This window comes from Hydra viridissima, unplaced genomic scaffold (genome assembly GCF_058129835.1).
Source record: "Hydra viridissima isolate aposymbiotic clone 2 unplaced genomic scaffold, HvirCarnegie_v1 scaffold_6, whole genome shotgun sequence".
NCBI classification, from domain to species: domain Eukaryota; kingdom Metazoa; phylum Cnidaria; class Hydrozoa; order Anthoathecata; family Hydridae; genus Hydra; species Hydra viridissima.
Window position 1 is genome coordinate 12,256,317 of NW_028324305.1, and position 13,834 is coordinate 12,270,150.

Consider the following 13,834-nt stretch of genomic DNA (forward strand, 5'->3'; position numbering starts at 1 on the left):
ATATATATATGTATATATATATATATATATATATATATATATATGTATATATATATATATATATATATATATATATATATATATATATATATATAAGCAAATAAAAACTATAAACTATAGTATATAAAAATTATAGTAAATACAGCGAAAAGAAATAATTACAGCCAAACGCACTTTTAATTATAAAATTTTGTTTTAAACTTTAGTTCAATGATGCGATTTCTGTAAGATAAATAATAGCAATAAAAAATTTCAATAAATTTTACTCGGAAATGAACTGGTATACCGCATTAAAACTTGCATTAAATAAAAATAAAATAAAGACCAAGATTTCTTTATACTGTTATAAACATTTTCTTCATATAAAATACTTGTTCTACAAAAAGGCAGCCCTTTTTATTTTATAAATAAATAAAAACAATCCTTATAACAATCTAAAAGTAGAAAATAACTTAAAAGAGAAGCGGATGCTCAGCAACCTCACATCAAAATAAAATCTTTTGCACTTACAAAAGACTCTTCACTTTACGTTTATTCACAAGTATTTTAATCGGAGTCACGAGGTCAGTAACAAACAAATGAATCGTTTTAAGAAGCCACTTTCATTGTTTTTTAATTACGGCTTTCAACCACCTGCATGGTCTTCATCGTCAGCATCGTCAGGATGCACTTTTTGTTCATAGTGGTTTGGTTGAGGAAATACCTTAATACCTTTTTTCCTCTCAAAGAAACCGAACTAAAGCGATTAAAGTGATTAAAAATAAAAGTGATTAAAGTGATTAAAAATAAAAGTGATTAAAGTGATTAAAAATAAAAGTGATTAAAGTGATTAAAAATAAAAGTGATTAAAGTGATTAAAAATAAAAGTGATTAAAGTGATTAAAAGCAAGTGAACAGACAAAAAAAATATTAAAAGAATAACGCTCTTAAAGGATAATTTAACTTAATGTACTCACTCTATAAAGAACTGCTGAAGAAATAGCAAGAAGTATTAATGCCCCTAAGATTGAAAGCAAAATTATCCACCACTGAATTTCTTGCTTTGTTACAGTTCCATCGCTTGGTTGTATTGTGAAATTGACCTACACAAAAGTAACCACTTCTAATAAAAATATCTAGTATTCATTAACTCTTTAAAGATGTCAAAAATTATGTTCTTATAAAGACTGTCCGGAATAATGACCCATAGGATTTTTAAAATATTTCAAGAACTACTTAATCAATTTTGATAATTTTTTTTATTGTTTTAAAGAAAGTTTACTTATATCCAAATACAGTAAAGCTTTTAAAGAAAACTACTTTTGAGCTGATCACAATACTTTTTCAATTTACTGGGGACACTTCACCTGAGCTTTTGAACAACAATTTGGGTAAAATTTCCTGAAGCCACTCCCCGAAGTCGGCGAAATTGATTGAAATCTGCCACAATTTTGCCTTTCTTAAACAGCTAACGTTTCATGCTTGCCCAAAATTTTTAAATGGATGAAATTGCAACATGTTTGGTGGATTCATGTTTTTTTGGGACAAAATCGACGCCATTTTGTTGATACCATTGGATAACATTTCTTGAATAATGGCAAGATGCAAGATCAGGCCAGTAGATCGGGGGATCATCATGTTTTTAGATCATAGACATAAATTGCTTATTTAAACATTCCTTTACATATCCTTCTGTGTAGATGTTTCCATTCGTGAAAAATGGCCAATTTTTGAAACTACACTATCAAATGGCTTGCTAAACCATGACTTTCTTGTCAATTTTTCGGTTTGAATTGCTTTTAGCAAACGTCAGCCTTTGGTCCTTTTGGGATTGTATATTTCAAATATTTCAAAAGCCACACGAGTTATTATCACTCCAGACAGCCTTTACAATGAAAAATATCAAGCTACTTATAACTTTTTACTTTTATTTAGTTACATTTAGTTACTCTTTAAAGATGTCAAAATTTATTTGTGTTTCAATGTAATAAAAGTCACATATTTTTTAAAAGTACTCACCATCAGAGATAAAGGACAATTATCTTGCTGAATATTTCTATCACTATCTCTCCCATTAAACTTAACTTGTATAGATGTTTGGATTTCAGTAGGTGGTAACTGAAGCTTTAAGTAGAATAAAAATGCAAATCTTAAAATATCAAGAAAAATTCTGTTTTTATTTTAGCTTACTGCATTTTAAAAGAAAATAGTTTACCTTAGCTAAATTAGCAGCCCAGAGTCTGGTTACAACAAAAACTTTAGCACCTTGACTTTTTTCTATGCGAGTTATGTTACACGTATAAATTTTGCAATTTCCATTTTGACAATTCTAAAAATATCAATGAAAATCTAACTAAAAAGACTAATAGCATTTTTCAAAAAAAAAAACATGCATTAAGAAAGTACCTAAAGTACTTTTAAATGACTTTCTTAATTACTTTTTAAGATTAAATATTAATATTTTTAAAAAGTAAAGTAATTATTAATGATATCAAAAAAAATAAAGTACTTTAAATGCTTAACAATTTCTTACAATGCTTTGAGAAACTTCTCGCTTTTTTCTTTTGATGATTTCTACTCCTGTTGACTTGCTGTATAAGAGCTAAAAATGAATAATAAAAAGATTGCTTCAAAATTTTCATAATGTTTTACAAAGCTATAAAAAAAATTTAAACACTAAAATTATGTTTAATGCTTAAATTAATTTAAAATTCTTACAGTGTAGTTGTTAACATTTAATTCATTTTTGGTGGGGTTGCATTGAACATCTTCTACCTAAAGCAATATTTAATTGCTACTTTTAAATAACTATTTAGATAAAATAACTTACAAACATTTGTCTTAACCTTTAAGTTGTAAATGATAAAAAATTGTTTACTCTCATATCCACCACATATAATAAGTCAACATTTTCTTTCTTGACTACAAAATCAATTTCTGAAACCAATGTGTCAACAGGAAGACGACCAGCATTCTGAATCTTAAAAAAATAATAATTTTATAAGAAATATAATTGCCAGTTAAAGTTTTTTTTATTTTTAATTTCATTAACATCAAAGAAAAAAACAATTACATAAAAAGTGAAGTTGACTTCTGGGCCAACATCTGCAACTGATGTATATGCTGAAGGTTGTTTGGTATTTTTCTGGTAAAACACTGATGGAGGAGTTACTTGACTGAATTTTAAAAAAAACAACACAAAACTATCAAAGTAAAAATAATTTTTCATGTCCTACAAAATTTAACAGATTATTTCTTTAATGCAGCTGTTACTACTTTTTAAAAACTAACAATTATCAAAAGGATTATGACAGTTTTCAGATTAATTTTGCTAAAATACCTTTTGATTAATCTAAAAAATAAAAATCAAGACTACCAAAATGTTTGCTAAAATCAGTTAGTTTAAAAAACTGAAAAATCTATTAATTTGCAAAATCAAAAGATAAGTTAGTTTAAAAACTAAAAGATCTGTTAGTTTACAAAATTAAAATGATTAAAAAGTTTAGAAAGGTTTACAAAAAGAATCTGCATAAAGTTGATAAATTTGTTTTTAGTATAATACAATTCGCATATTGCTATTCAGAAAAGCAATTTGAGAAGTAAATCTCCAATTCATTTTCATCAAATACTGTTTTTTGTTTTTTTTTAATTTAAACTTTTTTATTTAGCTTGAACTTGTTGTCAGGGCTTCTTAAACCCAGAAAAATAATAACCTTTGAAGAATAATGATATAAAAATGGTATACCCTTGAATACGAACACAGGTTGCAATCATTGTTGGAATTATTAAGACAACTTGATTGTTAGCTGAATTTTTGTCAACACCAATACTAAACAATAGTTTTTATATATATACATGATCCAAGATTTAAAAGAGCTTTAATGTTAAGTAACTCATAGGAAAAGGTCTTTTAAATATAAAGAATCAAAAACTTAAATGAAAAAATACAAAAAAATATATATCTAATACACTATGAAAAGTTTTTCTGAAATAAATCTAATACATGATAAAAAAATCTCTAAAACTATATCAAATACATGACAAAAAAGTCTCAGAAAACTATGTGATCAATATATAACAAAAACATTCTTTTTATTTTACTTGAAATATACTTACGATGTTGTAGAAACTTCAAAAAAATATTCAGAAGTTGAAGGACTAGACTTAGGTATTGAAAACTTTGCAACAATATCAATCTATAAAAGAAATAATTAAAACATAATATCAGCAACATGTATATATTGAATACATGTAAAGATAGAAGTTAAAGCAAAATATATAAAAAAGGTGAAAGTAATAGTAATTATTTTGCCACAAAAATCCAATTTTTATAGTATAAATTGTCTTAGTTAACTTGTTTACACTGGTTCTGTGACTATAATAATCACAATTTTCTTAGAGAAAGTAAGAAAATATGTTTTCCACATAAAAAAAAAAGGATAAAAATTTACACTTTGGTTAGATTTCATAGAGTTGGAAACAAGAAAAGACAGCTCTTCAGTTAATGCATTTACTGTTCTTTGCTTCAACACAGGATATGATTGCTATATAAAATTTTAAAAAAGTGGAAAATTAAAAAAAGTAGTCATTTAAACCATTTATAAGCTAATGTAAAATTACAGTCTTTTTTTGTAAGATAAAAAAATTCTCTTTTACAAAAAAGATTTTTATTTTTTATATTTGATTGATGTAAAACAAAAACATGCAACTTCTTTGAAGGAAACAATCAAAACTAACCCCATTAATATCCACGCCTATGACTTGTAAATCTGAGCTGAAATTCATTTTCATGTTTGTCTGATAAGCTGTATCACCAAAATTAACAAGTTTTGATACAACATATACTTCATAAACAACACCATAAATAATTTGTTTTTGCTGTGGAGAGCTATGAAGGAAAAAAAAGTGTAGATAAATATCCTTAGTAACAGTGATAACAAAAAAAAGAAAAAGAATAGATAAAAATAAATACATACCCAGGTAATGTTATTATTGAGGACAAAGATAAATCTGTATAGCAAATATCATTATCACACTTTTTCAAATATGTTACCTAAGAAAAAACTTTAAAACAATTTATCAAGCTTTTATTAAATTAAAAAAAAAACGTTAAAACTAAAAATAAAAAAAAGTTAAAAAGAGCTTTCATGACTCTCAAAAATAACTTAAAAAAAAAGTAACCTGTATATTGCTTGTAGTTGTTCCAAATAAATCAACTATTGGACATGTTGCTGTTCCACATCCCACAGGATTTTCAAATATCTTATACTGCGTAGTTATTACTACAGGGTTTAAGAGGTCAACTTCACCCTAAAACAACAATAAAAAAAAGGATGATATAAAGTACAAATATTTTTAACATTTTAAAGCACATTTCTCTTTTAAAAAAACTCACTGATACAGCAATGTAAGTGATTGTAGGGATAACTGATATATTTTCCTTAGATAAAGTGACATTTTTAACTATGATATTTAAAAGCTGGTTAGTTTTGCTATCCAAAAAGAAGCCACGTTTGCCAACTATTCTTTGGCTATCAACCTCTATAGTAACTTCAACAGCTAAAAATAAAAGAATGTTTTTTTGAAAACATGTTCTGTAAATGAATTTTAACATTAAAAAAAACCTATATATAAGTAAAGCTACATACGTAAAGCTGATGACATTCTTTTTCCATCATACTTTATATTAACTTTTAGTTCTATGCTAAAGTATTCATTAAAAAAAAAAAAAATTACAAAAGGAAAAAAAAAAAAAAAAGTTTCTGAAGCAAAATAGCAGGTTGAACATACCAATAGTATTTTTCTCCATTAGGTCCTAAGCAGTTTGAATTTTCAGGTTCAGCTGGTACTTGACTAACATTTGTTTGAAGTTTGTCAGATAAAGACACAACAGGTCTTGATCTAAGTAAATAAACACTTAAGATTAAAAATTTTAACTGCTACCAGCTATAAACTATGTAAATTTAATAGCAACATAATAATTTGAATCCTAAATACTTTATTTACCTCAAAAGAAATACCTTGCCACTATTGTATGCACCTATTGCAATATCTAAATTCAAAAAATCCAACAACTCATGTATTCCAACAAAGCAACAATGAAAAATCTTACAAACACTTCAAAGTGAACAGTTTGTATAACAATCTGTCAAAAAGCATTCGAAGATCTTCTAACATTACTAATCATTAAATAACTTTATAATGAAATCTTTTGCAAAAGTAGAAACTAAATCTTAAAAACTAATTTACATAGAGATAAAGTAAAAGTAATCATATTCAACATTAAAAATTGATCTTTGTGCACAGTTTATATGGAACGACATCTTTGTGCACAACTTATATGGAACAACATCTTTGTGCACAACTTATACAGAAAGTATTTTATAGTGGCTTTACAATGAATGGTGACTTGACAGTTTTACAGTTCATTATTTTCATTTTAAATATCAACCGATAAAATAGATAACAGATAAGAAAATTTATATTCAAAATTTGTGAATATTTATTATTAAGCTTCAATTTTCTGTATCTTTTAGGATTTAACTTTAATGTAGTTCATGAGATCTACATAAAATAATAATGGTACAGAAATCACAAAAACAAAATAAGAAATAGCTTGTTTAACCTGAATAATTATTTCCATCAACATCAAGTCCTTCAGATATTGAAGCACCAAAACCAGTTTCAAAATCAGAGAGAAAAGATGATGCATAAATAACCTAGAACAGTAAATTTTGTGATAATATAACTTAGGTAAATTAAAATAATAAAATGTATCAGGAAAATTACAAATGTTAAATAAAAGAATTTTTTTTTTATTGGTAATATTTTTACATTTTAGCAAAAGAGTGAGGTACATCATAAGCTAGAAAGAGACAAATGCTTGTTGAAGAACTGTACAATTCCAAATAAAAGTTACTTGACTTTGAGAACTCATAAAATTTCATTGATAGGAAATCTATATGTAAATGAATCGCTTCTCAAAAGAAATTTTTTTTTTGTTTTTTTTTTTTGATACATTAAATTAAGTATATAAACTGATAGAACAAGTCAGAGCTGTATATTACACCAACCAATAAATTTAATTTTTGCTCTAACATTACTTCAGTATTTGTATTACTAGAGCAGAATTTTGTGACTTTATAGCACTATAAGTACAGAGGCTTGCTTTGTGGTCACGCCAGAGCAAAAAAAAAAAAGAATCAAAAATCATTTAGGCTCTTATCAAAGCACAGTTTATAATATTTAAAACAAACAAACCTGGCTGTACTGAAGCAAAATCCCATTTGCACCACCATTGTATATATACACTGCACCCTTACCATCAGGACCACCACCGGGGGCTGCTATTGCAACATCTAAAAAAAAAAAATAATCCTATCAACTTTTAAACAATAGCTTGTTATTAAAAAATTTTTTTTTTTAAACTGGACTTTCTGGGAATTTTTCTTCTATACCAAAACATTTAAAAAATTACAAACTTTTTTCTACCTTGGTATCCATCATTGTTTATATCCCCTATTTTGGAAATTACAGAGCCAAATCTAGCTCCAATTCTTTTATCTGGATCTAAGTGGTCCTTCTGGAGTTCCAAACCATTCTATATAATGAAACTTAAGTTTATATTTTAAACCAATCAGAAATAAAAACTGGCTTTTCTAAAGAAATAACTTTAGGAGAAAAAAATTACTATAATTTAATGAATTACTTACAAAGATGGGTTTATTCATATAAATATAAACTCTTCCTTCATCAGTTATAGTGGAATACTGAGGTGATCCAACCAATAAATCATCTTTCCTGAACAAAACAACACAGACAGATTCGAATAAATGAAAACTTCAATTTTAATTAAAAACAAAACAGATTGCATAAGACTTGCATAATAATGGATTTTGTCAAACAAAAGCTTCTATATTTATAGTTTCAAATACAAATAAGTAAGCATTGCCAAATTTTTAAGTAGTGATACTTATCTATACTAAAATCCCTCCCCTAACTCTGGAGAGGGCTATCAAAATAATTAGTGGCAACATAAATGGTTTTAAATAGCAAACATGAAATAATGGTTTTGAAGAAAAAACAAGAAATATTTTTTTTATTCATGGCTGTTTAACCTATTGCACTCTGTTGGTGACTTTATTTTGATATGATAAATTCCTTTGTAACTCCATTGGCAACTATAAGCTCCCATACATACCTCTAATTATTTGAATACCCACTAGCATGATATTTTTATTTAGTACTAAATCTACCATTTTTACTTGAATTTAAAACAAGTATATCATAACAAAAAAAATATTCAGAGTTTAAAGGGTTAACATTTGCAAATCTAAAATATTAACACAGTATGATTATTGCATAAAAATCTTGTTTGTTATTCTATTTACCACTATATAATCATTAGATGTTATCAAAACAGTTCTGCAAATTGTGGCTTTAAAAAATGAACTACAAAACTCCTAAGTATTAATTTAAAAATTAATCATTAGTATGCCTCGAGAATGAGTGTAGATATAGATTTATTAGAATTAATTACTAACCTTACAACATTTTGATACTGTTTTCAGAAAATTGTTTTATTTTTAAAGCACTAGAATTTCAGAGATATCTTACCCATCATTATTAATGTCCAATGCACACACAGCAGCACCAAAATATGCACCAACCTATTTATAGTAAACTATTAGTAACTATAAAATTAAACCCATGAAATTTTGCACTTTACTATCTTGCTCTGTATTTTTGCTAAGTATTTTAAGACAAAACTACACTGGCGAGCAAAAAAAAGTGAACAGCGACTGCTTACGCATAAAATGAAAGAGCTCTGGTCAGAAACTCATACAAGCTTGTTTATTTTTGTTCGTACTATCAAAGAATTTACGTTTAACTTTCAAAGAAAGATGAAATTAAATTTCAACATGACAATGCTCCTTGCCATACGTCTAAACAAGTTAAAAAATGGCTCAAGGATAACAATATCTTCCTTTTTGAAAATTGGCCTGCCCAAAGTCCAGACCTTAATCCCATTGAAAATTTGTGGGACTATATGGATAAAGAGGTCCATAAAAATAATATTTCATCTTTGGATGATCTTTGGGCAGCCATAAAACAAGTTTGGGTTACGATACCTGACCGTTTGATAGCAAATTTAATTGAGTCGATGCCGCGTCGATTAAATGAAGTGATGAAAAATGGTGGTGGCCACACAAAATATTAATTTTTTTTTTCAAAATGAGTCGTATATATGTGTATGTATATGTATTTAATATAAGCGATATGTTATATTTTATGTATTATATTTTTAATTGATTAATAATACATAATTTACTGAAAAATTGTACTGTTCACTTTTTTTTGCTCGCCAGTGTAATATTTACTGATACTTTTGCTATAAAGTTTTAACAACAAACTACTTCAAGATAACATTATCAATTTTTTAAATTTATAACTTTAAATTGAATTGTACCTGTCCATCAGGACTTTCATAACTGCTTGTAAGGGTGAACCCGACATCACTCACTGTATATAAAATTACCTAAATGTAAAAGTAACCTAAAAATATAAAAGGTTTTATTAGCAGTAAAACTTAACTAGATGATAATTTCAACTCACCATTCCTTTAAGATTATTGGCCCTTGGTGCTCCACCAACAACATCTATAAAATCAAACCAACTTTATATTTTAAAACTTAACACATTTAAAAACTTAATCAAAAAAACCATTTTTTGATGAAATTATTTCTTAAAAACAATATTTGAAATGTCAGAATATCACCTCCATATTGGTTATCAGTGAATTTACCAGCCGCAACTGAATAGCCTAAAAACAAATTTCCTTAAATTTAATTTGTAACTTTTATAATAAACTTTTAGTAAACATTAATCTATAATTGGTCAAAAACTTTATAATCTGAAAATTGTAGTGTAGCAACTCATAAAAAATGTACCAAAAAAGTTTATTTTAATTGCAAACCCTTATTATAATTGCAAAGTAGATTCTCATGAAAGTAAGCTTTAACAATAGAGAAAATTTAAAAATAATTTATAATATTTCTTCTATATATACTAAACATGCTTTACAAATCTCGCTCATTTATACTGTATACTTTTCCAAAAATATTCCTCAAAAATCTTCATAAAAAACTGCTAACACATATTTACAGTTTTTTGGTTTTTAATGGTGAAAAATGTTTAAAGTTATTATCTCCTCGCCAGGGGCAAGGAGGGTTGGAGAGGGCTGGAACTTGGTTCTAGCCATAGGCACTTTGAACATGGAGTCTGGGGCAGTCCAAACCTGGCCTAAAACCTTCCCTGGGAGAAATTAGACCTGTGAGCAAAATTTGGTGAGGATCAGATCAAAACTGTGGATTTGTATAGTGCACATACACACATTCACACATAATTTCATCTTTATGCAGTGTATAGAGCCAACATATTAAATTAAACCCATCTTGTGGTCAATAATTTATATAGACCATAATGATCATGAAGATAGATTGAAAAAATTGTTATCAATTTTGGAATTAAATATTATAGAGGAAATAAACATAATATTGAAATAATGTTATGGTCATTTTTTTAGTCTTTGCTGCATTTCTGTTATATTCAAATAGTGAAATTTACTTTTAATTACTTGCCACTTTTTTTCTACATCATCTATAATAAAAATTAACTAAAGGTAAACTATTCAGATATTTTTATTGATAATCATCTAAAATAGAAATGAATGTGAAATTGCAGACTTTATTCATTTCTAGGTGCCATAATCAATTTCTTTTGTATACTAGATTTACAAAGAATTCCAAAGATATAAAATTAAAATTAAATCTTTAATACTCCAATATACCTACCCATCAAAGAGCTAACATCACTTAAACGATCATTTCCAGTTTTAAACTTTATTGGAGTAGAGTCAGAAGATCCTCCCATAAAAGCAAATAGCACACCTAAAAAATAATTTTTCTTGTAATGATTTTGAAATGAAAAAACTAGAAATTCTTTTACTTTATCAAAATTCAATTAAAGAAGATTAGAGGGAAATTTAAGGTGAGAATGCTGTTATCCATTCAGAAATCAAAAGATTGGACATTTTAACTAAAATAGTTTTGTGTTGCATATTTGCAACAAATGATTTGCTGATAAATGTTTTCGTTGTAAAGCTTATCCACAACATTAGGTGTTTTGAAATATGTATTTTACATCTTTTTTTTTTATTTTGATGCAAACTAACCACAGCAACATTTTCATCTGAATAATGGCAACTCATAATCAAACATGTATACATATTTCAAAACAAAACTTACCTATGGAGTTAACTGAACCAGGAGCTCCCATATAGAATGTAGGAGTATCTCCACCCATATATCCACCACTACTAAAACCTGACTGACAATATCCATAATAGGTATTTGATGTCAGCTCTGTAAACAGTATATACATATATATATATATATATATATATATATATATATATATATATATATATATATATATATATATATATATATATATATATATATATATATATATATATATATAAATTTAAGCATGTGTGTAACAGGATGTGTATACTGTTAACTAATAGCCTGCTAAAACATAGAGAGATAATATATACCATTCGCACATGCTGAACTTGTGTAGACACTTTTTAGATCTTTATCTATTACTGAACAACGCCCTCTATACCAAAGATTTATATTATTTTTACTATCAGTTTTATTTTCATGCCATAGTGGTGCACAACTCATTAAAAAGTCACCAATTTGTGACATTGAAAATCCCATCCATTGATTAAATCTTTGACTTCGTACACGTTCTAAGGTATACAAAAATATGTTATGTTGTGCTACCAGTTACAATAAATAAAAATGCTATCTTATTTAAGTGAATCAAACAATGAAGAGTATATTTACCAAAAAACTAAAAAAAGTATTTTTGAAATTATTTTGTTAATGAAAATTTTATTTACTAAAACTTTGAGTTTACCAGAATCTACTTGATCTTCTATTTCAACATTTAATTTCGAGCAATTATTTCTACTATCAACATCACAACTAAATACTGCTCCTTCAGCAAGGCTGCCAGTAAAAAGAGGGGCTGAAATAATCACTCTAGAAATAAACAATAAAAGAGTATTAGAGGAATGAGTCTTAACTATATAACAAAACTTGCCTTTGCATATGTAATATAATGGGATTCCAAAAGCTGAAAAATTATTTTAAAAATTAAATCTGTGATAACACTTGGTAGAACTTCCTGGATCCTACATCTGCATATGGCATGATATATTTTGTGCCAGAAAATACATCCTATGTCAAACAGTGAACTAGTTTTATATTTAATAGTATTTGGGAAAAGTGTTACAATATTGAATCAAACCCTCAGCAAAACATGTATGTATGTATGTATGTATGCATGCATGCATGCATGCATGCATGCATGCATGCATGCATGCATGCATGTATGTATGTATGTATGTATGTATGTATGTATGTATGTATGTATGTATGTATGTATGTATGTATGTATGTATGTATGCATGTATGTATGTACTAATTTGCATTCACAGAAATTAATTCTAAACAACTGTTTTGTTGATATTAAAAGTGATATTATGTTTCAGCAATTTTTTTTTTTCTTCAAGTTAACTTAGTGTTCTGTACCATTTATCCACAATGATGAATCAGTATATATTGCTCTTATATGGAAACAAGTCAAATCTACAGACTTGACTGTAATGCTTAATACTGTTCAATAAAAGAAAAGTTGTAGAAATTAGATTTAAAACATTTAATTTATATACGGGGAGATTTCTGACAGACTTTGGATATTCCTCCACTAGAGTTATACTTATAGATTCTAGTGCAATTCTTTAAAGTAAAGTTTTTAAAAAAGACTTTGATTGAGCATGTCTTTAATACAATTTCAATGACTTTATATCAGAACAAACTTAGCAGAATGTCTATAAGAACGTCAGTAAAACAATAGAGATTCAGTGTCATTAGAGTAAAATGATAGCAGCTAAAAGTTCTTAGAGAAACTTAAAATTCTTTTTAAGACATGTCAAATATTCGTTTTATTAATGTATTTTACTTGCATGCAATATTCATCGAATAAGTTCACATTGAACAAAAAATTTGTGTGGGTTTAGAAAAAAGGAGACGCAGTTTTTACCAACTGATTTAAACCTATACGCACGCAACATTAAACTTTATGATAAGATGCTTAAAGCAAGCGCAAAATATTGTTTACTTGTTTACTAAATCAGATCTTATAAAAAATAAATAGTAAAAATAAATTATGACATACTTGGGATTGTTTCTATTAAGAAGTGAAACTTGGTATCCAAAATAAGATGTATTATCTTGAATTGAGAAGTTCCAAACATTGCGAGTTTCCAGGTTAAAGCATAAAACCGTATTTAGTAAAGTACAAAAGAAAAGTTGCAACATTGTTGATAATCCAGTCTCCCAAGCTGTTTTAAATTTTTATATATGTTACAAAAAACTCAACCTGCAAAAAAATATTTAATGCCGGTAAATAAAACAAAAAATATTCGTAATATTTAAAACCATAAGTTTAGTTTTTTTAAAATGTTTTTTTATATGATTTATTTCAGATCAGATATTTTTAAACTTAATTTTTCATTTAAAGTAAGAAGTGATGTTAGTTAATTAGACATAAGCACACTTCGCGCAATACATATGGGAATTACGTAACAATTAGATCAAGCAGGAAATTGAAAATAGATTGTACAGCAAAAATAATTTTAACGTAATTGATTTCGCCAAAATAACGCCGTTTCATAAATACAAATGACGCTTTTGATAATTTGTGTTGATATTTCCGACGT

The 13,834-nt window shown here is 26.9% G+C and overlaps 1 protein-coding gene across 1 annotated transcript; it reads right to left on the reverse strand.

The window, feature by feature from the left end:
- Positions 1 to 330: 330 nt before the first annotated feature.
- LOC145189660 (integrin alpha-8-like) lies at positions 331 to 13,534 on the reverse strand. Its single transcript, XM_090090214.1, has 31 exons — positions 13,291 to 13,534; positions 11,968 to 12,092; positions 11,597 to 11,797; positions 11,286 to 11,402; positions 10,833 to 10,928; positions 9,758 to 9,802; positions 9,595 to 9,638; positions 9,449 to 9,517; positions 8,596 to 8,648; positions 7,692 to 7,779; positions 7,471 to 7,579; positions 7,240 to 7,337; positions 6,605 to 6,698; positions 5,986 to 6,031; positions 5,770 to 5,880; positions 5,628 to 5,683; positions 5,375 to 5,538; positions 5,161 to 5,289; positions 4,956 to 5,032; positions 4,717 to 4,867; positions 4,431 to 4,523; positions 4,096 to 4,175; positions 3,725 to 3,808; positions 3,053 to 3,155; positions 2,858 to 2,959; positions 2,698 to 2,754; positions 2,513 to 2,581; positions 2,195 to 2,308; positions 1,999 to 2,103; positions 957 to 1,082; positions 331 to 736 (listed from the first exon to the last, which is right to left on the reverse strand). The coding sequence occupies exons 1-31, from the start codon at positions 13,431 to 13,433 to the stop codon at positions 626 to 628; spliced, it is 3,060 nt and encodes a 1,019-aa protein (XP_089946340.1). The 5' UTR covers positions 13,434 to 13,534; the 3' UTR covers positions 331 to 625.
- Positions 13,535 to 13,834: the final 300 nt, after the last annotated feature.

Coding starts and splice junctions, on each gene's coding strand:
- LOC145189660 (XM_090090214.1), bottom strand. CDS start 13,433: ATGTTGCAACTTTTCTTTTGTACTTTACTAAATACGGTTTTATGCTTT. Junction 10,929..11,285: donor TGGTTCAGTTAACTCCATAG/GTAAGTTTTGTT, acceptor ATTATTTTTTAG/GTGTGCTATTTGCTTTTATG. Junction 5,881..5,985: donor GGCAAGGTATTTCTTTTGAG/GTAAATAAAGTA, acceptor TTATTTACTTAG/ATCAAGACCTGTTGTGTCTT.